Consider the following 27,825-nt stretch of genomic DNA (forward strand, 5'->3'; position numbering starts at 1 on the left):
TAAGTAAATAATATTTATTTATCTTGTGTTTTTTAAAGAAGTAGGTGCCAAGAGAAGATGACAATGATTTGCATTTGTATTAAATTAAATTACAAACAGTTTGGATAGCAACATGTAAATAATACTGAGGAAAAAAGTTTTAAGCCCCACCAAGAGATGTTTACAAGAAATAGAACTCTTTTAATTAGCTAGTAAGTCTTCTATGGTTTTTCCTGTATATAAGTGCTTCTTTTCTTCAATGAGTGAAGTCACACCTGCCTCTTGATCTCAGCGGTATGTGTGGAAACTACCTGTCCATCCACAGTCTCCTGCACAATTTTCTTTAAAGTTGGGTTCGCTGAATCTGGAAGAAATTTGGAAATGCAGTAATATAGAAGAAGCACTAGATAAAGATGCTTGAGACTAAGTGACCATTCAAAGAACTATCAAAACTTTTAGGGTACTTCCAGGGATGGGGAATCTCTGGCCCACAGGGTGTCTCTGTCTCGCCTGTGAGATAGTTTTGAAGTCTTCACCTCTTTTTCCTTTGCCTTGGCAAGATAATCCCAGTTTGTGTGCTCCACTTTGGAAAACTGATGAAGGACAGTCTTGCTTCAGCACAGTAAAAGGAAATACCCTCTCATCAGAGATAAGAGAGGGTTTAAAGGCATTTAATCTTTAGATACCATGATCTTTAAATTTAAAATATTTTGATTTAAAGGTATTTAAAGACCTTTAACACTGAAAGCTATTTAAAGAGCAGGTTATTTAAACCAGGCCTGTAAAGAGAAGGAATGGAAACCCAAGGCTTATGCTTTAAAAGTCTGCATGGCTTACTCCTGAATAGACATGAATGGAACAGTGTTGTGATATCTATGCCCAAAAGATATTGTGCTAGGACTTATTTCTGAGTAGACCCACATAAAACTGAAATTTGTTCACATGCTAGAAAAATCTGAGCATAGCACATGTCGATGTGTTTCTGACTATTGAAATATAAGACATTATGTCGTGGGTAGCTTTTTTGTCAAATTCTGTATACAAGTCTGTCCAACAGACAGCCATGAGGCATAGTTCTAAATAATTGGGTACCAGTCTCAGCTTCCCTTCACATATATCAATCTTGTTCCTGACTGGAGCCCTGCCCCAAATTAATTGTATTTGGGGTACAGTGAACTTTGACATATATCTTAAGGTACCTGTGGGTATTCAAGGCACAAATAGAAATTAGAATAGATGTCCCTTCCCATCAGAGTTTCACAGGGAAACAGGAATCTCAAAAGCAGAATTCTGGCTGATGACTGGCTTGAGGGGTTTCCCTTACCCCTGTATAGTATGTGCTCCCCTCAAGGACTTTTATTTGAATTAAGTGGAATGTGATGCTGGAATATGAAACTGGAACTCATGGTCACCTACCTCATATTCAGAGCTCTTGTTCAGATGGCCTAATCTATTTAAAGCAACAGTAAGCAATGCGTGGCCTGTGGATTGCATGCCCCCCCGCTCCCCACCCATGCATGGCCAAAATTTGCAGTGGCAAAAAAATCACCAAGTTGTCATTAGCAATTAGTGACAAAGTGCTGCAGAATCCTGCAATGGCCCATTTTAGCTTGCTTTCGAGCTAGATTTGGCTCCTGTGCCATTCCATAGTAGTTCACGGCAAAAAAACTAATAACAAATCAATGATTTTTTCAGGGGGAGGTCTCTGATGCTGAATTTTGCAGTGTGACAGCAACAGCACAAGTGTGGCCTGTAGGGGGCAGAGGGAGAAATACCCCCAGGCCTCCCAAAGTTGCCCACCCCCAATTGAGCCGAGCCATAAATTGTCCAACTGTGCCTTTTCCACAGACAACTATTTTACACATTTGTGTTGATAAACAGAATGCTAAAGAACATGAGGAGTATAAGAGCATGAGACGAGCCCTGCCGGATCAGACCAAAGGCCTATCTAGTCCCTCATCCTTTTCTCACAATGGCCGCCAGAAGTTTACAGGGAGCCTAGAAGGAGAGCATCAGGATGCCCTCATCCACTGTTTGCAAGTCAGAGACCGCCATCACAACCTGGCAGCCATTTTTGCTGTCAAGATTTGGTGCCATGGAAGGATGAAGCCTGGGGCTAGTGCTGTGTGAGGACTCCAGTTTGGGGTTGGGAAGCCACTGGACTCCAGCCCACTTTTGCTCTGCCCTAAGTCCACATGCTGCCTCTTATACTGGAGGTAGCATATAGTCCTCGTGACTGTTCGCCATCAAAAGCCTTATCCTCTTCGAATTTCATTCCCATTTACAGCAGGCCTTTTCTGCAAAAACCGAGGACTCTTACCTCTAAAGTTTGACCTGGAGTCTGTCATCCTGTGAGATGAGAAAAGTAAAGGCAACATGAATATGCTTCTAAAAATAATGTATTAAACCAACTTTAATATGTTTACTAATATTTCTAAGGTGGTTGCTCCTTTAGAAGTGTCCAAGGAAAGCCTCTTCTTATTTTTCCTTTTACCCCATGTGTGTTCTAGAAGACTTATTTACTGAACACAGAGAAGTAGCTTGCTAACATGTATAGAAACAAGGACCCTGAATAATAGCTTTTCTACATCTGTGATGCCTGCATGTGTGTGTCAGCAAGATGGGTTGCATGTATAATGCCTTCTGTCATCTGAAGGGGTAGAATCTGGTATGTAGATGTTTCATGCCATCTAAAAGGAACCCTAAATGCTGCATTCATTTTTTTCAGGAAAGTGTACTGCTATACTTTGGCCCAATGCCTGTTTTTAGATTTGTTCATTCAACTAGCCTCTGTGCACTTCCACTGCATAAAGAAAATACCCCTAACAAACAAATTCCAGACACAGATTTCCTCTTCCCATGTTTGCCCCAGAGGATAACTTTGCCTTACCCATCAATGTTTCCTTCGAGAAGCTGGCGATAAGTAGAAATCTCCTTCTCCAGGCGCACTTTTATTCCTAGAAGAACTTTGTACTGGTTATTTTGAGACCTGATGTCATTACGCAATTCACTGAGTTCTTCTTCACATTTGGAGATTAAGTTTTGGATGCTTTGAAGCTGCAAGGCGTAGCGAGACTTGGTTTCATCCAAGTTGTTTTCTAGGGCAAATTTCTGAAATAGCAAAAAAGGACCCTGTATAGTGACTGTACAAAGATCCAGTAAAATGCAGTTACTGTATTTACATGTGGATTTGTGAATTACAGCCTCTATCTATCTGCAATGGTAGGAATCACATCTCTGATTAATGCGCACATGTATTTTATATTGGGGAGAGTTAATGATATTCCCATTCCTACTCCAAAGAAGTTCAGTACAGTTTATTGCCATGTGAATAGGTACAGAGTTACAATCTTTGTTTTTAAAGAAGTTCAGTATGGTTTATTGCCATGTGAATAGGTACAGAAGTACAATCTTTGTTTTTTGCTTTCATTTATTTAGATACATTCTTGTGAGATTGCTGCAACCCTGGGAACTCGGAGGATTCTGAGCATCATATGCCTGGTGGGAGGAATGTGGAGAGGAAGGTCACCTCTGTACTTCCCCGCTGTGCAAAACATTTAGTTGGCCTTGGAGAAGATGGGAAGGAGTGTGAGGTGCTGCCAGGAAGCTTTGTATGTTGGTGGAGCCTCTCTCCTCTCCTCTAGAAGCCCATCTCCATCACAGAGATGGAGCCAGCACCATCTTTTTCTGTGCCAGATGTGAGGCCAGGGGAGGGTGCTCTGAGTTTGGAGTCCTAGCTCTGACCTTAGAGCAAGTTTCCAAGGTTGGAGCTGGGGCTCCAAAAAATCCTATGACTGCCTAGACTCTGACTAGAGGCCACAGGATTGCACTGCCCAAGTATTTTTGTCCAGCTCCTCAGCCAAAAAGGCTCCCAGAGCAGCTTCCATGCAATCAATAGAATGACAGTTCCTGTTCACAGCCTCGTAATCTAAAAAGACACGACACACAAGGAAAATGGATGGGATGAAAAGAGGGAGGAAAAAGTCATCTTTCAGCGGGGTTGGAAGAACATCCCTGCTCTCCCCTCTCACTTCCTTCCTTACAACCTACAGGAATGAATGAGGAGTTGTTTTTTATGAAGTGCCACGCACATCAGTGGTGGTATGATTTCATTCCTCTCCATTGTTTACTCCTCATGTGGAGAATGGCTGTGGTACAATCAATGGCAGAAAAGAGGGTGAGACGGAATTATCCAAAAGCCACATCCTTGACGATGATTAGCACTTTCAACAAGGCCTAATCCATGCCAGGGCTCCATGGTGAGAAGCACAGGCAACGGCTTTGGTGACTATGTGCAGAGTCCCTTGTCCCTCCCCACCAGCTTAATCCTAAATAGCCCGCATCCATTTAGGACTGGACAGGCAAGATTGCTGGTGACATAGGGTGGGGCTTCCAGGCAGGTTTAAACCTCAGCTTCCCTCTTGTTAGAAGCTAACCGCCATCCTGTATACAATTATTACACGAGAAATATGAACCTTAGTTATTGTGAGAATGCACGAGTTGCCATATTCATGGGGCATCTTTCATCAGTGGCCATTAGGCGCAATAGAAAGAGATTGTCCATGTGCAGAGGAAACAAACTGCCAAATCTCAAATGCAGGGAGTCCGTTGCTTTCATACCCTGCTTCTGAACTTCCTGAGACATCTGGATTGCTGCACATTGTTACATGGACCTTGCTATGCTCCTTGCTATGCTCTGCCTCTGCTTTGTATGTCCATAAGAATGTGAGAGCTCTGCTGGATCTGACCCAGGGCCATCTAGTCCAGCGTTCTGTCCCCACAGTGCCCAACCAGCTGTCCTTGTGAAACCTGCAAGCAGGGCATGATCGGAACAGAACCCTCCCATCCAAATCCCCTGATAACTGGTGCACATAGGAAGATTGCCTCTGATAGTGAAGGCAGCATATAGACCATCAGGACTAGCAGCCTTCTCCTCTATGCATTTTACAATCCCCTTTAAAAATCATCCAAGCTGGTTGCCATTACTTTATCTTGTGGAAGCAAATTTCATACTTTAAATGCTGTGTGACAAAATCCCTCATTTGAGTTGTCTAGAGTCTTTTTGAAAACAACTTCATGGGATGATCCTGGATTCTACTATTCTATAATGCCTTCATTTCGCCACACCATGCATCTTTATTTCCTTTTACTCACCCTTTTTCTAAGCTCAGCCACCCCAGATAATGACAGGTCTTTATAATGAAGCAAAATGAGTTGTCATCAAAAGAACTCAGGAGGACAAACATGGATAACCCCACTGTGTACATTCATTTACATCCATATAGGTTTGGGTGAGCCACGGGGCTCTGGACCCAATCTCTTGCAGCTCTTCTGCACAATATGAAAAGCCCTCGCCAAACCCTCATTTCAGACCTCTGGGAAGGCAGCCTTCCCCAGCAGCATGATGATGGGCAAAAAGTAAGAGGGGAAGGGCAAGCCAGGATGGACCTTGCAGGCTTTGGCCCTGCGCCTGGCCACTGCCAGCAGGAGGCCCGGCACAGCATATCCTAGAGGGAATCCAGCCCTCCACAGAAATAAAAGGTTGCCCAGCCCAGACATAAGCAGAGCTTGTGTTCTTGGCTGAAGCCAAATTTCTATTGCCTCTGTAGAGCATCAGCAGTGTCAGCTGTGGGTGCATAAGCCTAAAACCGGAGGAGGATATGGACAGATGTGTTTCAGGGTCAGAAAACCTGTTCCAGCATACGTCCTCCTGTGCCTCTGGCAGTTACCTTATTAAGCTGTGTCTGAAAATCTATTTCCAGGGTTTGCAGTGTGCGATTCAGCTCACATATTTCCTTCCGGCTGCTTTGTAGTTCATCCTGGCTGGGAACTCCTTCCAAAGAGTCACTTGCAATCTGCAAAACACAAGCAGAAGTAATAACTGTTATTGCCATGAGAAGACTCAGCCAGGCATGCTTTGAACCACCCTTTTCACTGAGTCTTGTGAGTTATAAATAAGAATTCTGCCTTTCCAGACGTGCTTACTTTCTGGACTTGCCCCCATATGCTTACTTCCTAGCCAACATTACAGTCTGTTTGGAGGGGTTGCTAAGGAGGGCAGACAAAGGCTGTATACCTGGTTGCCTCACTCTTGTCAGGTATGGGCTTCTCAACCTCACCCAGTACCATTCAATAATAATATTTTGAATAGAAAACAGATAGCAAAACCAACAAACCAAGTACTTGATTTAGGAATAAGAACAAAAGGTATATATGGTTTTGACTTCCCTGCTCTGGCTTGGCATTGGTGTTGTTAGTTGGTTACACAACCAGCCTCTTGGAATCCTCCTCTGGTTTTTCTGGGCAGAGATACTGTGGATGGCAGGACATTTTACCAAATTCTTCCAGGGGGGTTGGGAGAAATTGTCCAAAGGTTCTCATTAACAGTGGCACACAGCTTCTCTCTATTTTGATGATGATGATTTAATGATAGAATACCCCCCATTCAAAATGGAGGAGAAAGTTTAGAGAAAATTCTGCAAAGAAGCTTTCTGATTCACAGAAGCTGAGAAAAGGAAAAACCTCAGAAAGATCCCACCTGAGAAATCTCACATCAGCTCCAGTTGAAACAGCCCATAAGATCTCAGAATGTTATTAGGCTAACATAATTAGCCTTATTATCAAGTACATCTATGATAAAAGTCCCATAGATGTACTTTTACCAAAGGGATCAATCACCTTCCTTAGATAGCTGCTGTTTGAAAGCATTCTCCCGCTTCCCCTCTCATGTCCCTATGGAAGAATCCTCTTTGGAGGATGGTGGAAGTTGCCTGAGCCAAACATTGCCAAGGAACAGCCTACCTCAGGGAAGAAACAGCTCTGGGGCGTTCTGGATTCTCAGAGGAGATGGCTAAGGATGAGGATAGAGCTCTCTCTGAATGCCAAGTATCCACCTCCTCGGTGCAGGCAAGATGTGCCTACCAGAGGAATACTCATGAGTAAAGAGATGCTTGCAGTAAGACTGCCCTCATGAGTAGCCCATTTCTCCAGCAACAGTGATGGTTTGCAGATGTGCTCTGAAGGCCCTAGCTTCAGAGCATGCCATTCTAGGCAGAGAGTGCCAGAACTGGGCCTGTGTGATTGCTTCTGCCTCTCTTCAATTGCCAGTGTTTTTCTGGACCATCCAGTGCTTGGACCTTGAACTGCCTTCAGAGAAAGCCTTCGGTGCTGACCCCTTCCTAATTCCTACTGCTCCATCTTTGCACCACAGGGAACAAAATACACTCCCCCTGGGAAACCTCAGTTGTTTCAATCATCCTTTTGGAGGTCCAGTCAAGCAGGCAGGGATGTGAATTTGTATGCAGACACCAAGAAAGGTTTGTGTGTTAATAAGGTCCCATGGAGAGAGGTCTTGCTGCTCAGACCAGGAAGCATTTCATGGTTTCTTAATTATGAGCACCTAACAAGGCATTTTACCTGTTGGGAATACAGGAACAATAGGTGTGAAACAATTCCTTGGGTGCTTCAGCTTCCTGTAGTATTAAATCAGCACAGCCATGCAGCACCCTCAGATCCATTTGTAGATAAGTAATTTATCAAAGTTGTAGTCTTCTCTAACCTGCAGCCCAAGACATCTGGGGGACATCTACTCTCATCATCCCCAGCCAGCATGTGCTTGCTGGGAATTATGAAAACTGCAGTCTAACTCAGCTGGAGGAGAGTGGGGGTTGGGTACTCCAGTGCAAGTCAGGGGCGGTTTCCATCTCACTGGGCTTACAGTACCTGTTGTTGGAACCAGGCATCCAGGCTTTGGCGGTTCTTTTCAATAATTGCTTCATAATCTGCTCTGATCCCTGCCAGGATCTTTGCCAGATCTTCTTGTGGAGCTGTCTTCACCTTCACGTTCACATTTAATTCCTTGGAAGAGCCATGTGCTTGCATATCCTATACACGGTAGCATAAAGAAAAGCATCAGCATCAAAAACTGTCTCATTCTTAGATTTATACATTGCCATTTTTCCTCTTGCAAGGAACCCAAGGTGGCTCACATGAGCTGCTGCCTCCTCCCCCTCCCATTTTATCCTCACAACAGTCCTGTGAGGTAGGTTAGGCGGGGAGTGAATGACTGGCCCAAAGGCACCCACTGAGTGGGAACTAGAACTCTGTTCTCCCAGGTCCCAGTCCAACAATCTAACTGCTATACCACAATGGGGATGATGGTGTCATTTCTGGATTTGCATGCAAAATATGAAGTGCCGGCTACTTCTGAACTTGCAACTTCAGTGTTGACTAGAACCTGTTATGAGCATAAGCGCATCAACCAACAGCTGCAAAGTAAGCCCTTGTGACAAAAATACCAAAGTGCTGGGAAGACCCTTTGATGCAGGGAGGTGCTCAGAACAGTTGCCAAGAAAAAATGTACTCTGTGTGGCCCACTGCTAAAGCACATATGGGCAGGCCAGAAGCCCGGTAGGTAAGGAGAAATTGGATCGCACAAAGTGAACAGGCGTTAGGTGCACGTGCTTCAGTTCAGTTAAATGATAAACCCCTCAGTTTATCATTTGGACCTAAAGCTACCTGAGATTTCCCAGACTCCTTACAAGGCTTTGAATGAGTATAAAGAAAAGGCATTATATTTGTCTAGCACTCTATGGATTCTTTGGGAAACATCTACATCAACTGTCTCCTGGAGCTGCTCTGGGCCTTCACCTGATGGTCAGGACCAGAAGCCCATCATAGGATTTGTGGGATCAATCCTAGGCCCTGCTGGAGCTCCTGATGAGCACCACCAAGGCACCCTGGGGGAAGAGCTACTGTATATAAGAGCAAGCACTTCCCTCCATCACAAGGCTCTTCCTGTTTCCTGCTGTGTGTTTCCTGTGTCTCTTCCTGTTTCCAACCTTGCTGGCTCAGCTCAGAGCCATGGGCCGTCTTGCTTCTGCTCCTGGCACTGCTGCATTTCCTTCCTGTTGTGTCCTGCCTTGCATGCTGCCTCAGTAACGCAAGTCTACTTGCTCACTGGGGTTCGGTTCCTGCATCTTGCCTGACCCTTGCCTTGCATCCTGCCTTGGTGTGTATCCTGCCCAGTTATCCTGCCTCAAGGTACCTGCAACTTTGTCTTCTTATCTTGACCCTTGACTTGTTCACAATCATATTATTATCCTGCCCTGGTATGTCCTTCTGGCTCCAGACCCTGGCCTGTTCTGTGAGTACACTTAGACTTTGCTATTGGACTTCACTACCGGACTTTGAACTCTGTCCTGTCTCAAGTTCTGCTGCCCTGATGCTGGTCTTCTGCGTTGTTTCTTGCTGCCCACATCCCTGACACCTTGACTTAAAGGTATGAGTCAGGGCTACACAAACCCTAGAAGGTCTTCTGGTGCTCCGCTTCCTTGCTCTCTGTCACTTTTCATGAATGTTAGATTTATGTGCTTGGTTTAGGCTTGACACTGAACGCATTCAGGTGTGATTCAACAGAAGCCAGTAACAGCTTTGCTCTCAAAATTGGCATGGCAAGATAGCGGCTTTCCAAATAACCCGTATTCTGTGTGCCATTGTCACCCCTTCCTTCTCTTTAGTACAACACTGTACTGGGTCATGCAGTGCCTTTCCAAAGAGAGGCAATTCCATAGGCGAAAGTTTGGGGTAAAGGAAGTCATGGCTTGGAAATGAAATTGTTGTGCTGACAATGGAGAAGCAGATAAAGTGGATCCAGAGTGGTTCAGCATAATTAATACCTGGCTCTGTAGTTCACATTCCCACTCATTAAAAAGTGATTAAGAGCACCCTAAATCTTCGCCTGGAATGACAGCCCAGCAACATATTCTGTGCCTGCAAGGCTGATGTTGGTAGAACAGGGTTTGCAATCCTCATTTAAAGGTGATAAAACTTCTCTATATTTTTTCCAGCCTGGATCTGGAGTTGACTTAACTTCTCTCTGACAGCAAGAATATTTCCCTGCTCCCAAAAAAGCAATAAACAACCATCTTTATGTTATTTTGACTCCTTGCACAAGAGACTTAAACTATTCCAATGCCATCTGCCTATCCTTCTTGGAATCATGCATGCCCTTGCTCTTGCTGATTTATCTGATCTTAAGTCTTTTTTATTTCAAGTACTTGCATTCCATGTCACCCTTTATCCATGTTCTTGATGCCTCTTCAAATGAGAACATCAAAGTAATTCCAGTACAGACCTAGGCACTGACTGCTTTGTTCTTTTCAAACTAGCTCATCACAGATCCTGGTTTCCCTGTTAGCCTGCCCTTGAGAGTCTAAATCTAAAAATAAATAAAAGGGCAGGGCTGTACATACAGGGTTTCTCTAGCCCAAAGCCAGATTTGTGTTCCAAATAGCCCATGTTCTGCATTAGGAACAACGGAGGAAACTAAGCCACATTTTCATAGATTGTGTAAACTTGTTTCCAAGAGTAGGGTTTTTCAGATGTTGGGCAAAGTACTGAAAGGATGACATGGAGGTCTGTGGCACAACAACAAAAAAGTGGGTTCACACAACATGACAACCTGCACTCAAGGGATGTATGAGAATTCCACTTGTGGGTGAAAATGCAGCAGATTTTTCTGGTTTGACCCTGCGCTGGTGAGTGGGCCAGTATGCACAGTGAACCAAAATGCAGATTCCAGGTTTTGTTTTGTTTTATGGCAGCTATTGGCACAGTGTTGGGAGCTGGGGATCTTGAAACATGCACAAATGGTATTGTGACATATATATATTAAAGTGCACAAGTGCACACAGTGACAAATCGTTTGTCTACTGCGTAGACCCAGAGAGACGTATTCCCTTATCAGTTTCATCTTCCAAAAACACTGTTTCATTTAGCTCAGCAGAGCCATATTCTGAGTCTGTCAAGGAAGTTGTCAGTTTCTCTTTGGTGCTTCCCCAGGGAAGGTGTGTGTGTGTGTGTGGGGGGGATTGTTGGTGTGACAACAACATTTGACAAACTCCTTGACAAATTCTTTGGCAAGTAAGGAATGCAGCATTGCTGGGGCAAAGGAAGTAATGTGTGTAGAGAATAAAACTGACAAGGATATTGACTTTAGGGCTATATGGCTAGCCCTACAGGGCAGGCAGATGGACAGACTTGTGATTGTGCACACTTGTGCAAAATCAGCAATTGCGTTTTAAAAATCTGCGCAAATTTCAAGATTCCCCCCACTCAAAAAATCATGCAGATGGCAGAACCTGAAAAATGTGCAAAATATTTCTTGGATCAGGAAGAAAACTCCTGCTACAGTCTGTGACCACTTAGCAGGATAGAGAAGCTGTGGAATCTTGCTGAACTTCAGTGGAATGGAGTTCCCTGTGTCACACATTCTTTCTCAAAGGTTGTGTCTGAGATGAGTCTGCAGTGTTGTTCAAACATAGGTGGTTGTGGTATTCTTAGCACAGCCATGTTGATGAGCCATGGTTTGTTAACCACAAACAACCCATTTTGAATTGAAGCTGGATTCAGACAACAGGACAACCCGTTTTAATGGTGACCCTCACACAGCCCACGCTCAACCCTAGAATGTGGGTTATCATGTTTTGTGAATCCAGTCACTAACTAGAAAAGCTTTGGATGCTCTCCGGATCTTGCACATACCAACCATATTCCCCGCCATTGAGGCATTGCTTAGATTAGGCCCAACATATTATATTAGCAGGGTACATTTAGAATAGGAGGCAGACTGTAGCTTCTAAATGAAGCTAAATAATAACTACAGCTGCATTACCTTCTACTGAAAGATGAAAAGATACCAAGGTTAGGTGAGAGGCATCTTGTGGAAAATTTGACCATTGGAAGCACAGTTAAACTGAGCTTAAGAATGCTGGATCCTTCCTGAAATAAAACTTGAAACCTTTGCTGGTGAGAAAGGCAATATCCTTTTGTAAACATGAAATGGTGCCTTTCATCTCTCTCAATGGTTTCAGAAAAATATGTGTGCATGTTTCCATGCAAAAACCTTAAGGCTTCTGTGTAATTACTGCAGGAGCAGCTGAATGAAAACAGCTAATTACTATGTAAACAACCTAATTATTAGACTTGCTGAACTGGTTTGGTAAAACTCCTGTCATTGCAATATTACTCTGTGGTTTACATCGTGCTGGTGTTCTGAGGAAGCTCACAGAATGAGGCTCAAATCAGGCAGTATTCAGAGAACCTAAAAACTCAGATATACTGTGCTGATTGCTTAGTTACAGAGGACCACAGCAATGCATCTCTTCCAGAGGATTTTCTAAGCACAAAACAATAGCAGTGAAACACAAGCAGTGAAACACAAGCAGTGAAACACAATTGTTGTAAGCCGCCCCGATTGTTGTAAGCCGCCCCGAGGCATAAAAATGTTTTAATAAATAAATAAATAAATCTGGCACTTCACTCTCTATATATTTATTATATCCCATTTCATTTAGCAGTGAGATCTACCAGTAGGCAAAAAAAATTATGGGACTTTACCCAATTCATGCTTCATGAACCAATAAGCAAAACCAAACGTGCTGGACCCTGAAATTCTCCCTTTTCCAAATTTTACCTAGCAGTTCTTCACTCAGAATAACACATGCATTAGGGGGAAATCCATATGACTTGTGTTCCATTTCTTGGTAGGAAGCTGGTGTGCAGATCAAATCAATACACTAACAGCAAGCACATCTTGGATACAAATGTGCATAATATTGAAAATTGGAAATGCATTGTCATAGGTGACAAAACTTACAAGAATGCATACATGCACGAAAATGCATATGGTAGGGAAAGTGTGCATAAAAAGGCATATAGCAGAGGTGCACAGGAAAACGCATGTGAATTTTCATGCAGGTTTGAAGCCATACACTGATGTGGAATTAGTGAGCAAGTCTGAAAATGAACTGAGCATAAATGCTGATGGAAGATTTTCCCAGTCCTATCTCCTACTAAAAACCTCAACATGCCCATGGTGGCATTCCAGCTGAAATGCTGAAACCAGATATTGTTACCTCTGAAAGAACCAGCAATAGTTTTTTCCTGTGCCCCCTGTGCTAAAAGGGCACTGATGATAGATTTAAAATGTGGGAAATTTCGCTGCGTTCTTCCCAGTGATAATGGCTGACATGAAGGTCTTCAAAGAAGGTCTTCTTGAAGTATGTGACACTGTCTGGACTCTTTCCGAACGCTGAGGATAGATTATGTGACAGCCATTCCATTCAACAGAATCTTGTGGACTTCCCATTGGCTACTCTAGGGAATAGGTTCCTGGACTAGGTCAGCCTTTGGTTCAATCCTGTATGGCCTTCCTTATGTTTTGTGGTTATGCAAATACAGCTCCTGATCACTGAAGTGTGATGCAAGAAGGCACCCAAGTAATGGCGGGACCTTGTACTGAAGAAGTGCTGTGCAGGACTATAGAGGCAGAGTGAACCAGTGTGGTGTGAGAGCCAGTGTTGTGCAGCGGTTATGATATTGGAGTGGGACTTAGGAAATCTAGGTGCTTGTCCCCACTTCTGAATGAAACTCACTACGTCTCAGCCTAACCTACCTTACAGGGTTGTGGTGAGCATAAAATGGAGAGGAAGGGAACTATGGAAGCTGCCTTGAGCTCCTTGCAAGAGGAAAAAAGGCAGGAGATAAAGGGAATTAATAAATAAATAAATTCAGTGTGATAACAAGGTTAATTTCGGTCAATTAAAAGCTAGGTGTTTGCTCAACTCTGGGTAATGAGTCTTACAAAGCTTAACTGTTCTCCACTTTGGACATTTAAGCTGACATTTTCCTTCATTGGTGACTGAACTATCAAATGGCTTATGATTGGAGCCTCAGAGGAAACTTGGGGCTTTGATCAACCACAAACTGTAATTTCACATATTAAAGTGAAATAGCTAGCTAGCTAGATAGATAGATAGATAGGGTCAGTCCTTGCTGGCTGTTTGACCTGGACAAGAGTCTGCATTTGGTGTAAGCAGGAGACCCTGATCGTACTCACTCCTGTGTGCTGGATCCCAGCATGTTCAAAATAATACTGAAAGGAGTTAAACTGAAGAGAACTCGTGGGCCAGGTGTCTCAAAAGGCACAAGAGTTAAATAAAATCCAAGCTAGGACCTCATGCTAGACACCTCTGGAAGTGTGTCCTACCTCCTCATGTTCTTTCTTCTGGAGTATGTTGTCTTCTCGCAGAGCTTCAATCTCCATTTCCAGGTCTGTTATTATGATTGTCATGTTGTCGAGTTCCTTACGAATGTTCTCAACCTCATTCTGCACATTTTGCCGAAAAGCTTTTTCTGCCTCGTACCTTAGTCAAGGAAAACTAAATGAGCAATATACGTAGTTGCGGGGGGAGGATAAAGCAATCCCATATCATGAGTGATTAGGCATTTTGCAGCTTACCTCCTGTTTTCCTTCTCCTACCTTCGTGCTATAACAACAAAACAATATAGGTAGAAAGACATAACTGGAACATGCGGTCCAATTTCCTGCTCAAGTGCATTCATGCTATCCAGTGAAGTGCAACTCGATCAAGGAGAAGTTGATTGATCAGCCAGTATTGGTGCTTGCCAGACCAATCTTGGCTTGAAGGGGTTGCTTCTAAACCCAGTTTAGTTAGAGGGAAAACTCATGCGCAAGATGATTTGATGGAGGAGCTACTGTCTATGTAACCTGAGGTATATTACGAAAATGTGACTCGCGCTACACGTTACAGATTACCTGCCAGAATGATGATGTGAAACAGTTCCCTTGCATTAATGTGTTTATGAGCACATGAAATGAAGTCTCTTAAGACAGATGGATTTTCCAGTGTTTAGGACGGACATTATAGAATGGACCTGGAGGACTTACAGGGGAAGAAAATAGTTGAATGGTAGAGGACATGTTTTGCATGCAGAAGATCCATGGTGGAATCACCAGTGCCTGCTTTCAAAACGATTAGGTAGAGGTAGCGTGCCCCATGAACTCTGCAGCTCAGTGGTAAAGCACACGCTGTGCATGCAGAAGATGCCTTCAGTCCCTAGCACCTTGACAGAGGGCTGGGAAAGATCCTGGTCTGCAGCCCTGGAGAATCATGATGGCTAGTGGAAGTACTGAGCTGGGTGAACTCCTGGTCTGGTGTGGTGTCACTCAGTTTGCTATGTTCCTTGGTGTACTGGTTCACATACACCATTTCCATTTGGGGAAGCTGGCTGCCAATGCTGTCTTGCATTTGCCAGGAACCTCGTAGATCAGGTTGAACTGTTTGCTCATTTATGAGATTGTCCTAAGGAAAATCTGGTCAGGCAAACTTTGGGACAACCTCATTAAACAACTTTAGAGTGACTCAGCTAGAAGTTGCTTGAACTCTTTTAGTCAGCATTGCTCCATGGTGAAGTGAAGCAGAAAGAGATTTGGTCAAAGTGTCAGTCTTTAAGAATGCATGGACTCTGTGCCAAACCAAATAAGATTTATGAGTCCAAGATAAGGCAAGGGACATTCCTTGAGGGTGTCTTTAACTCTTTTAAAAGCTCATTATTCTTGCAGTTTTGCCACATATAAGTCCATTCCCCCCCCCCCCCGCAGTGTGGAATAAAGGTGCACAGCTGTACAGGCCACTGCAGTAGTGCCAAACTAAGAGGGGAAACCCTCAGGAAACACATTCGGACTTGCAGCTTTGGGGTTTCCTGGATTAATTGCAGTGGTGGCAGCTGGAGGGTGGGCACTTCTTCATCTGTTTCTCCCAGTGAGAAAACTGGCTGTTTTTGTCAGATTCAGTGTTATCCATGGTGTGTGACCTTGATGTTATGGGTAATGTATTGGCTTCCCTTGATGTCTGTTTGGGAACTTCAACTTGGCCACAAATGGGACAACCTCTCTTGTAAAGTGTGGTGAATAGATTTCCCAGAGCATGACTTGAAAGCAGTGCTCCAAGATCTGCAATGCCTTTCCATTGTCTTCTGGACACCACACAGATGTCGCAGATCCGGATGCATGAAGCCCTATGTGGCCTGGCTGCTACAAACCTTTTATCCTTTTTCCCACTAAAAGTCAAAATTCAACTGATGGCCAAAAAATGATGCATGCATGTTTATTTACCTGTATGTGAGGAGTCAAGATTGTGTTTTCTTAAACATGAAAATAAATACACAGGGGAAAGAATTCAATCTGTCTCCCATTCTTTAGGCCCTCATTTTGATGGCAAACGTCACTTGAGTTCTTGCTCTATAGATAAAAGAGCAAGCCTGTGCAGGGCCAGCCATACCATTTGGTAGAGTGAAGTAGTTGCCTAGGTTACAGATGCCGAGGGCTGGCACCAGCGAGTTGGAGGTGAGAAGTGTGTGCTAAATGGTCTGCCTTGCACTAGTTTGCTGCCTTCACAGATACTGAAGGATGCTGTCTGGTATCTTAGTATCTCGTTGGCTAGTACTCAATTGCCAGCCCAGTCGGCCTTTGAACCTGGAATGGGAGGGGGTGCCATATTGTTTTTTGCTTCAGGCAGCAACATGCTTGGGCCAGTCCTGAGCATATGCTCAGCAAACGCACACATCCACATGGATCTGTCCACTTGGCCGTACTGCTGTACTCTTTTAATAGCCACCCAGAGGCTAGGGTAGCTTTTTAGCCCCAGCCAAGTGCCTTCCAGTCGGAGCAGAAATAAATAAGAACAAACAGGTTGTGTCACATGCATCGAATGTGAGAAGACTTCATTTGTAGGATCTGCTTTGTTTTTCACTAGCTCACCAACAGAAGCCAGGTGCAAGGTGGTGGTGGTGGTTGTGTGTTTGACAGAAATGCACAAATTAAGGAATAGGACGTGTTTTGCTACTCAAAAATTCATGGGCTGAACTTTTGTGTTGCTGTCTTTTTCTACTCTTTAGCCTTCTCACTTTCCGCAGCCGAATTTACAGTGATGGTGGTGGGAAGTATTTTTATTATTGCGATTATTAAATGATGGGCAGTCTGAAACTGCTGCTGATCTACTGCAAATCACCCCATGATTGACCAGTGCATCCTGACCTACCTTCAACCCACCCCTGTCCTACATATTTCCTGAGGTTTCCTTTACCCTTCAGATCACATGCTATGGCCTTGGCCTTTCCTACTTTCAGGGATGGATGGATCCAAGAAAGAACTTACTTGAGCCTGAAGTCCTCAGTTGCCATCTTCGCATTGTCAATCTGCAGAACAATGCCTGCATTGGTAACCCGTCCAGTCTGAATCTGGAAATAACAAGATAGAATTACTTTTGCTGTGGATGTAGGGTGGAAATCTCATCTCATCTGGCTACTAGTAGTGGGAGCATCTTAATTCTTAGCACATCAGATTAGGAGAATAAAAGAAGAGTCCTGTGGCATCTTAAAGACTAACCGTGCTCTTGTAATTCTTTTACACTTTACAATGTCATTCTTTTACACTTCACTAGCAAAACGATGAATACCTTCCCACAGGTTTCTGGGGAACGTATGCCAAGTACTGAGATCATCTGTTTTGTGGTTTCACCAGCTTAAGCCTTCCCCTTGAGGGCCAGGAAGCTTTAATCTCCTGAAATTCCATGGGACTCTAAAATACTCAAACATCTGGGATTGCTTCCATTTTAAATTTGGAATGAGAAATTTCAAAGCCAAATTCAAACTCACATTTTAGACATATCAAATATTTAACTCACAGTTCTAGCTTTGACTCTCTTAAAGCTGTAGGTATATTATTTTTAAATGTATTTAGCCTCAGAGGTGAGTTATCAGCTGCCAACTGCCTAAGACTAATAACATTCGACGTTACACCTTTTCATTCCCACTGCACAGTGCATTTCCCAATAAGGACAGCTGAAAAGCAGCTTTCACAGCACACTGATCTTCTTCTGAGATGCACAGCCACTGAAGAATATTTTGGGTGTGTGCTATAGAGCGTGCTTAACTCTGATCAGTACACAAGACATAATGGTGAGGTTTAATGGTGCCCCGTATGAATGGAGAGTGCACCCCACACCATGTGGCACAACCCTTCGCAATGCTCAGGAATTCTGTGGCAGATTCACAGATCTGGGGTTTATCATCTTGCATCTCCCTTGCCCCACTCTTCTTGAAGAGGAAGGAGCCATGCTGTGGTGAGGGAGATGAGTCCATGGTGTCCACCAAACTTCAAGCTAAACAGATGAAGCAGAGGATAAGGTGGGATACCCCCTGCACCAGGCTGGTGTTCCAGACTCAGTGCATCTGAGCAAGCCCCTGTTCCCTTCTCCAGCTTGGAATCTTCCAGTTAGGAAGCGGGAATATTTTCTGCTTTCCCCAAGTCTGGGAAACTTTAGGCCAGTTAGTGATTCACAACCTAACTGACTCCACAGGATTGTTGTGAGGATAAATGGACAATTTATTTTAATAAATTAAAAATTAAAAAATCCCCCTTGATCTCATGAATTCAAGAACAAGTAAGCCCCCTCATCCACCCAAATCTATTGACACTTGGAACGAGAAAGCTGAAAACTACTCCTCAACCATCAGAAGGATTCAATGCAAAATACCATTGCATATATCAACTATTGATATCACATCAACTATCAGAGGGCAAATCCTGAATCAAATGTCCTTAGCCTCCTATTACATCATGGAACAGGTGTTGAATACAGACAGTAGACTTTCAGAGAGTACTGGAAACAATTTCAGTCGAGCTTTAAACAGAGATTGGAGCACTTGGGTGATGACATTCCTCTGTTAGAGGAAAGCAGCCTTCCTTGCCTCCTTTGCTAGACTTGTTCTCTCTTTCATTGGCTTCACTTGCCTCTCAGCCTTCCTCTGCCCTTCCTCCTGCAGACTGCCAGCCTCTTCACCCACAGTTGTCAGCTCCTTCTGCCAAATGGGCAGCAAAGAAAAAGGTGGAGCTCTTTATGGACCACCTTTATATTCTAATCTAAGTTTCCAATCCTGGTTTTTTGTTTTGCTCTGGTCAGTGCTTGAAGAAAGTTCTCAGAAGCATAATCATTATCCATAGAAGGAGGGGCAACGAAGAGAAAGGGCATATGTTCAGTCTCCCTGTAATACCTGGCAGGAAACGTCTCCTGAGCAAGGGTGCTACTGATTGCCTATCTGAATCTGAAAGTGCGTTATTAGAATTTACAGGTGTGATAACCACAGAGATGTGTGTCCATCACCTCTCTCTACTTGGACAAATGCTAACTCAAGTATCAGACTAACTGTAGGCCACAATCCCCTGTACCAGGAGCATAGCCTGGGCAGCTTTCAGTTTAGTTTCAAAGCCCTCTCAGAACAAGTTCATGCCTCTGTTAGGCGTGATCTGTCCCTGCTATGGCAGTCACTGGATGGAAAGACTAACGGGCATAGCAGCAACAGAGAAGTTAGGGTGGCAGAGAGACCACAAGAAGGGGACAGCATCAAGAGAAACACAAGTGGAGGCAAAAAAGGGAACGCAGAATGATGGAGGGCAAAAGAAACGCCCCCACCCATTGCTGGCCTCTGCCCACCAAAAGATTATGTCCAAAAGAAGGAGACCTTTGGTGGTGCTGTGGGTAGTCCCATTGTTAATCGCCATTTAAAACAAAGAGGCTAGCTGACTCCTGAGCAGTTATGGATGGGACCACACAGTTTGACATGCAGTCTGAATTACAGCCTGATCTTATGCATGCTTACCGGAAACACCACCCTATGAATAAAAGGGACAGTATAGTTTTGACTGGAGAAGAAATTAGTGCTGAGAAGATGTTTCTTTAAAATTTCATGTCCTTCCACCTGTCAGAGCCAAACTGCTATGCAGACAACAGACAACACTGACGGTAGCAATTACAATGGCCCCTTGAATCAATCAGCTTTTGGCCAGATCCCTGCAACATGCCCATCCCTTTCCCACAGGTGCTTTGTTCCTGTATGAGGGGTATTATTCTCCTTCCCTGCAAAAATTTCTCACCCCATTGTTAGGTTGAACTTCCAATATATGACTGCATTTGAACAAGGCAGCTGCCGGGAAAGATGTTAAGTGAATCGTATTACATGTCCCCCACTCAAGAGATGAAGAATCTCATGTTGCCCATCTGAAAATATTTTTTTTAATCTGGTCTCTATAGACACACCTTGCATTAGAATACCCTTCTGGTTAAGAATTAAACTGGTGAGTAACTTTTTACCTTGGAGGGCATGTTTTCTGGCTTACCTGCCTTTTCTAGGAGGTAAGATTATCCAAGCAGTAAATCCTCTACACAAACATTCTCCTTTTCATGGTGACACATGTTTGCTCCTGTATTCTTGTTTGGAAGGAGAGAGGCAGTGTGTGGAATGTAAAAGCAGTGTGCAAATCAGCATATAGATAAGTGAGGCAGTATGTGTTTGCTCTGCATGACTCCATGGTGTGTAACTACCACTCACTTGTGATATGTTCACAAGTGCTGGTGAATTAGAATCACTATCCAGCATATCCACACTTGCACTGGAAGAAGGAGGGAAACGCTGCTGTAGGAACTGTTTTCAGTGGTCAAGACTGAGGATCAAATGATGGCAGCATTGTGTCTTTAAATGGGAAATGTTCCCAGACTGCCATCCTGGTAAAGAGAGGGATGCACTGGAGTTGCTGAAGAGTGGCTTGGGGGATGGAAAATGCCAGGTTTGTTGAGAAGTTAGTAAACAAGGAATGCTTGAAGCATTGGAGTGTGGAGGCAGGGGAGAACTTTCAAGGAAAAGCTCAACCCTGTGGGTTCCTCCAATTTTAGCTAAATAGTATGGATCCTACAGTCTTCTGAGATAGTGGTTAAGGGGACCACCACAAAAGATAAGGTGTGGGAGCCTCTCTGACTGACCTGTGTTTTGACCACAGGATAAGTGGAGTAGCAGGTACACTGCAGGTCTCTGTGAGGTTTTTTTTTTTTTTGGCATATTATTTTTCATTGGGAACCTAAAGCGTTCCAAAGAGGTCCTCTCCCGCTTTTTCTTGAAAGACCTCAGTAGTATCAGAGTTGGGATGACTCCTATTTGGAATGCATTCATTGAGCAATGAGAGGGAACGTTTCTGGGTAGGTAAAGGCTTTACCTCAGGGTGTTGCCAGAAGGTGCAGCGTGAAGGCCTTAAACATCTCGTAGGTTCAGAAATACAATTAACGATCTTTGCATTCCTAGTTAGGTGTGTGGCAGTTGTTGAACTGCAGTACAGGAAAAGGGCAGAGGCTCAAATCTTGGAATCACATGTTCTGGTTTGAGAGACTATCAAAAAGTTCTCAGGAATCTGGAGTCATTTTGAATAATAGATGGCTGTCAACAAAGTCACTTAGCCTAAAGCTTGTTAGCCCAAATCTGCATGTGGCTGGGAGCCAGAACAACATGCTAGTTGCTATCTCTTTGAAGAACCTACTCCACCTGTCAGTCTGTTCCTCTCCCTCCCTTGGCCTTGGCTTCCTGGAGGACCATAAGCAAAAAGGCTGAATGGCTCCAGCAGGACCACAAAGCCGCATGTTACAGGAGACAAGATACTGACTCATGCTGACACACATGTGCACTGGTGCACACATGTACATGCAAACATACACAAGGCCTTCAGCCAAGTTGAACTAAGCAAATTCCTTTCTGACTCCTAACAGTGAAAAAAAATCATCTAGAGTCACATCAGAAGGAAAGCTGGGTTATGCTGGGATAGGGTGGGGGGAATGAGAAGTCTTCAAAAATGGCCTACTTTTAGTTGTTTAATCATGCATGATGCTCCAGAGGAAACAGAAGCCACCCCCAAGCATATTTGGAATCACAGAATCACAGAGCTGAAGACCTTCCCAATAGGTCAAGTGCATCACCAAAGTAGGGCTCATAATTCATGGAACTCTGTCCCAAGCAACCCTAGGGCTTGCTCCCAGAAGGGGTTCCAGGTTGGTGTATTTCCCATCCAGTGGTCCACTGATCTGTAACCTTCACTTCTCTTGGGTAAGGACAGTATTGGCTCCAGGATTCTGAGGGCCCTTGAACCAGACACCAGTTTTGTGCCCCCCCCCCCGCATCAGTATCTCTATCTTCACACTGCCCTTTCACCAGCTGTGATCGCTCCTCATCCTCTTGCTCGCCACTGCTTCTGCTTGTGTGCTCAGCAGGCAGACAGCCAGTGAGGAAGAAGTGGTGGCATCTCCCCCTTCCCACTAGCACCACTGCTTGGACCACAGTGAGGGGCATATGAACAGGCAGGCTGCAACAGGAGGTGCTCCAAGGGGCCTCTGGCTGGGATGTGGGCCTGTTCATGCCTCCCCTTGATGCTTGACCTGGGTAAGCAGCTGATGACATGTTGGTAAGTTGTTGGGTTGCAGATCTGTCTACAGCACTGCACAAGCAAACATGCTGTAAAGCATGTGCAAATGGCATGTGTGAATGCTTCTTCCACCTGCCAGATCAGCAGCTATATGTCTAAGTGCAGGCCTGAGGCCAGACCAGGTCTCATGGTGACCAGCTTGCAGTAACACATATACATATTTGAATTAGGAAATGGAGAGGAGGCAGACTCTGTGCTAAAGTGCATGGAGGCAGGGAGGAAAAGACCCAGTCTATTTAGACAGCTGGAGAAGAGTGAAAAACACCTGATCTATAGCCAGGTGCTTTAGAGCAGACTTCCCCAACCTGGCGCCTTGCAGATAAGGTGGAAAACAACTCCCCTCATCCCCAGCCAGAACAGAGGGTTCAGTTTATTTCTGGTTCATCCATGTCAGCTTTTCACATGTTCATTCATAACTCCATTCTGTATTAATCTACGAAGACTTTCAAATTCTGCACATAAATTCTATTTAAATATATATTTAACATACATATTTTCTCTCAGCATTCAGATTTTTACACGTATGTGCTCTCAAAGTATGCATTCTTAAATGTAGTCTATCCTAAAATTTGTGACTATATTTTGGTATGCTTTTGGAGATCACAAGTGCAAGGTATGAAACAATGGATCACACTCAGCACATTAAGTGGTGCAGATCAGCTCTGTGTGCCTTAATATGTGGATCAAACCAAATTCCTGATCATCCTTTGTTACTGGACACAGGATGCAAATAGACAGAGGGAAGTCTGTGATGAGCTACAGGGCCGTCTTAACGCATGGGCCTGATGGGCACTTGCCCTTGGGCCCCATACTAATCTGTGTATGTTAACCCTTGGAAAATGGGAAAACTTCCAAAATTAACAGTAGTTGTAGTTGTCGTAGGGGCCCCAGGACACTGCTTTGCCCGGGGCCCATAATGCTGCTAAGACGGCCCTGATGAGCTATGGTTCATTCCCACATGTAGTCTGCTTGTGGTTTTCTTACAGTCATGGACGGCTGCAGAAGCAGACCTTGAAATATCAGGGAAGCCCCCATTTATGATGTAGGATTGTAGTGAGCAATTAAAACCAATAAAAGCAAACAAAATGCAAAAATGATACAGTTTTGACAACTGCACAGATCATTAACTAAAATTATTTTAAACAAGTATAGTAGACTACAACCATCAATAAAATCCATACAAAAAATAAAGCCAGTTCAACTCTGTTCAGTTACTAAAAATGTTTGGAACAGTCTTTGCCTGGAGCCAGAAAGATTGCAGTGAAGGAGTTAGGTGAACTGCTCTGGGGAGCCTACTCTGGAGGTGGGGTGCAACTGCTGAACGGGGTGCGAGAGCAGCCATGCATTCCCAATTGTACTCCCAAGCTCATGTTCCTGAAAAGTATGCTGCCTGTGGTATGGAGGTACCATATTTCCATCATGGCCAGCAAGAGCCACTGAAAGCCTTATCCTCCATTACCTAAGATGAGCATTCACTTTGGCCAGGAAGAAGAGTCCCTCACCTGGCAGGGATCCTGGCAGTTAAATAAAACAAAAGATGAAGGGAGAGTTTACGGGCAGAGCCCAGGAAGAGGCGACCTGATGAGAGGGATGATGTGGAAGGGAGATCCGTCTCTGTGTGCAGTCAGTTCTCAAAATGGTTTTATAGCGCTTCCAAGCTGGGCTGCGCAAAGCCGTGTGGGGCCTGAAAGAGTGGCAGCCTGAGCAGACCTTGATGTTGGCCAACTGGTTCAGGTGCCTTCCTCTGGCTCTCATCCCACACGGGCCAACACAGGGGCTGCTTCACGCAGCAAGAATTACCTAACTCCTGGGAGTGGTGCCACTGCATGTTATTGTGCAGAGCTCTTTGTGAAAACCTCTCAGTGTTATGGGAGGTACATGTTACCACCATTCAGAATCAGAAACGTTCCTCAGAAGCTAAACCACAGCTTTATTACGTAAAGCCTGGCTTCTTGCCTTATATGGCAGTGTGAAGTGAAAAAAGTAATTTAATCTGATCTGTCACAGGGATTGTAGCCTAGCTGAATAAGTTTTATCATCGGATTAACCCCATAGCTGTGCAAGGAGACACAAAACCTGAAATGCAGCTTCCTTGTAAAATTCTTAGCAGGAGCTAGAATTCTTTGCAGTTATAATGAAGTTATATATTTACAGGGAAGTATTTTTGTTTTGTTTTGTTTAGTTTTCAAGAGGATTGTTCCTTTTGTTGTGCAGAATGAACATTTGCCCCATATTGTCGACTTTATATGTACTCAGTCATACATTCTTGTAGTTCTTGCAGTTAAACCGCACACTGCTAGGTTGTGTGCCACTTATCTTCACCATTTTATTTTTTATAGTGTGAATCTGTGGGGCCACAATCCAGACATGGGTTGGGGACGCTTAAAGATTCCCAACCAGCCACTCTCCTCACCCACAAAATTCATTCCCTTCCCACACACATGGGCCTAAAAAGACAGAGAGAAACTTATTGGTGCAAATAGAGGTGTTTCCTTCTATCTTTACTCCCAGTTAAGAAGAGGAGAGAGGAGTGGGGAAAAAGGGCTGGGTGCAACATTAAATATCCCCTAGCTGTGCACAGTAGTTTCAGTCCAGAGCTGGGCACCACATGCTTAAAACTGAGATAAGCAAACTGATGAGGATTGACTGCGTATGATTTATGTAACAGGGGAAGTAGTTGAGACTCTTTGGTTGTGGAAGTGGGTGCAGACTGACCTACAAAAATGGTTTCATTTGAACAGGTATGCATATATCTGTATTGCTTCCAGCTTGCCATGAGGTACTTAATACTGTTTAGTGAAATATACTGAAAGCAATGTGTTGAGCAATAATGGTCTAGCCAGGTGTCCTCCGTTACTGAAGGAAGTCCTCTGTTTGAAAGGCTGTCTCATCCAAGTCTGGTTTGAAGATTATTCAGTATGGACAGGCGGCAGGGGCCTTGAAGTTGTATGATCATTAATGCCTATAAATATTCATAAGCCATCTTTCCATCTGGACAATAGACCAAACAGGTGCACTAGCAGGTCACAGGATTTCTAATGGAATTATATTTTTATTTAACATATTCTATGTCTATTTAAATTGCATGCATGACTTGTAAATGTACAGCTATGCATAGGCAAATCTGTGGTCTCCTTTGTCCATAATATACAAAAATTCTGCCCATGAAGACTTGTTGTTTACAGGCCTGGCATAAATAGGGGGCAGTTTTGATGTTATGTTTCTAATGCATGGCCTAAAACACCATGTAGGGATGTGGCGATTTCTTTAACCATGGAAGGCTCAGGTGTGCATAAGAGACATATGCCTTGCAAGCTTTTGGAGCTTATCCCAGCAGTTCACCTTATCTGTACCTTCTCTACCTGTTTATTGATTCTTTTATCTGTGCATATTTTCAAAACTTAAGTAGTGAAATGAGATATCAGAAGCATCCCTAAAAGACAGTTGTAGATAAGGAGTCCTGAGGTATTCATATCTGCCAGGTTCAGTTCTTTCTTTGTAATATGGGCATAGTGACCTATCTCTGCAAGAGGCTAAATTATCACAGATGGGGTAGCAACCCTGTGCCTGGACTGTACCACTTCAGAAACAGGCTGCACAGAAATCCAGAATGTCAAGAAGAAAGCTATTGTTGAAGCCTTCACTCAGCCATCTCACCTTTTACAGGATGGGAACTGAGTACAGAAGGCCTACACTAAAGTAGCGTCGTCCCAGGCACAGGTGTACCCATGACTACAGTTCCTGAAAACCCGGCCCAGGTTACTACAAGGAGATCAATGAGCTGAGACAGGGCTCTGCAAAAACATTTTGTCGTCTGAGCTGATGGACAAGGTGGCAGCCCATCCCATTCCACGTACTAGGATGATAGCTGCATGTTACTGACAACTGGATTTTACTAGTGATGGGCCAGCATCTTCCACTGGGAAGAAGGCTGGTTTCAGGTGGGTGGGTGCAGGTCAGGACAAGCTCTGTTTTCCAGCATCTTGCTCTTGCTTCCATCTTCCAGCATTGGCCACCTGAGGTAGCCACCTCACTTTACCTGAGGATAGGGGTGGCCCTGTAGAAATACTTATACACTTACTAATGATGATTACCGCATTGTGTTTCTTCAGTAGGACTTGATAATATTGCTTGCACAATATTATCACAATGGAATTATAAAGCATCTATTGGAATTATAAAGCATCTATCCCAGCTGTGTAAGATTATGTCCAACACAATATTAAGTCCTATGGATGTATGTTCATGGGCATATTTCATTGAGATGGATAATCCATTCTGCTTGCTCAAATACTATACCAGGAACTGAATTTATCAAGCACTTGGGGCTCACACATATCTCTCAGAGGAATGTGACGTGCAAGAGGAAAGTAGATCATATATAATTGTTCTTAAAAAGAGATGCAGATACATAACTTTGGCATGAAAGAGAATCAACAGCAGCATTTTCACTGTTTAGAATTCAAATAATACTTCATACAAATCTGAAATGTAGGGATTAAATGTTAAATCCCCCCATTTCATTTTCAGGTAAGTTATATAAAACTATAGCTTCTATATTGCTCATTAAGGAATAATGCTAACTTGCTGGATTCAATATTTTGGCAAGTTAATGTTTCGTAGTGTGGTCTGACACTTTTACAAGCAAGGTGGAAGATCTAGTTCAATGCAAACTTTTATAACATTGGACTTGTAAAAGCATTTAAATTCAACATTGTAGCTCCAAATGATTCAGTGTAAGTTATATATTTCCTTTGCCTTGACTTTCATTTGCTATGTATTGTCACGGATTGACTAATAAATCATAATGGATTGATATTTTGTGCTCCCAAGGCCTTAACTACCACAACACCCACAACAGTAATGTTGTTATAATTGGGGATTGGGAACATAAATATGCTTCTCCCACACACACCCAAGCAAAATCTGAGAAGAATTAACTTGCAAATGTTCTCTTCATTCATTCATTCATTCATTCATTCATTCATTCATGGCAAGGCTGGCTCCCCTTCCCCCTTTTCTAGCCTTTTGAGTCCACACCTTTCCTTGAGGACATTTCCTCTGCAGGATTTCAACCGAAGTAACCACTTGCAGCGGTATGCCAAATATTTATAGTGCAGCCAAGCTGCATGCCTGCTTGAATCCCCCCTGGAGAGGCGAGGCGAGGCGAGGCGAGGCAAGGCATCCCACTGACTTACCCGGTCATGCATGTCTGAGATGTTTTGCTCGTAATCCTTGAAGTCACACGGGGTGCCCTTGGCCCTCCTCTGGTGCCACTCCCGGATGCAGCCCTCCAGCTTCATGTTGTCCTCCTCCAGGGAACGCACCCTCTCCAGGTAGGCAGCCAGGCGGTCGTTCAGGTCCTGCATGGTCTGCTTCTCATTCCTTGCCAGGAAGAGGTCCCCTTGGCTACCGCCAAAGCCTCCCCAACCTGCCCCTGCATCAGAGGCCAGCCAGAGAGGTCCTCCAAAGGACACAGGGAGGAGTGGACTGCTTCTTCCTCCATACAAGCTGGAAGCTGTGTAGGAATCTCCAACATGTGTGAAGCTGCATCCTGCAGCACCCCCGAGAGATCCAGAAGAAAAGTGGTATTGGTGGAGGCCTTGGCCACAGCTCATCCTGACCTCTCTGTTTGGAACTGAACGTGCAGGCTAAGTCCCTCCTCTCTCTTTCTCCTTTGA

The 27,825-nt window shown here is 44.0% G+C and overlaps 1 protein-coding gene across 1 annotated transcript; it reads right to left on the minus strand.

The window, feature by feature from the left end:
- LOC123031717 (keratin, type I cytoskeletal 23-like) lies at positions 1-27,825 on the minus strand. The gene is made up of 8 exons (XM_044446964.1): positions 27,343-27,825; positions 17,000-17,082; positions 14,030-14,186; positions 7,702-7,863; positions 5,709-5,834; positions 2,870-3,090; positions 2,300-2,328; positions 1-343 (listed from the first exon to the last, which is right to left on the minus strand). The coding sequence occupies exons 1-8, from the start codon at positions 27,760-27,762 to the stop codon at positions 249-251; spliced, it is 1,293 nt and encodes a 430-aa protein (XP_044302899.1). The 5' UTR covers positions 27,763-27,825; the 3' UTR covers positions 1-248.

The sequence above is a fragment of the Varanus komodoensis genome, unplaced genomic scaffold (genome assembly GCF_004798865.1).
Source record: "Varanus komodoensis strain SLA01 unplaced genomic scaffold, ASM479886v1 scaffold50, whole genome shotgun sequence".
Taxonomy (NCBI): domain Eukaryota; kingdom Metazoa; phylum Chordata; class Lepidosauria; order Squamata; family Varanidae; genus Varanus; species Varanus komodoensis.

What these genes read in the sequence shown, in the direction of transcription:
- LOC123031717 (XM_044446964.1), bottom strand. Translation starts at nt 27,762, where the DNA reads ATGAGCTGTGGCCAAGGCCTCCACCAATACCACTTTTCTTCTGGATCT. An exon ending in TTCAGACACAGCTTAATAAG is followed by an intron (nt 3,091 to 5,708) that starts GTAACTGCCAGA and finishes TTGCTATTTCAG; the next exon opens with AAATTTGCCCTAGAAAACAA. An exon ending in CTCGAAGGAAACATTGATGG is followed by an intron (nt 2,329 to 2,869) that starts GTAAGGCAAAGT and finishes CTCATCTCACAG; the next exon opens with GATGACAGACTCCAGGTCAA.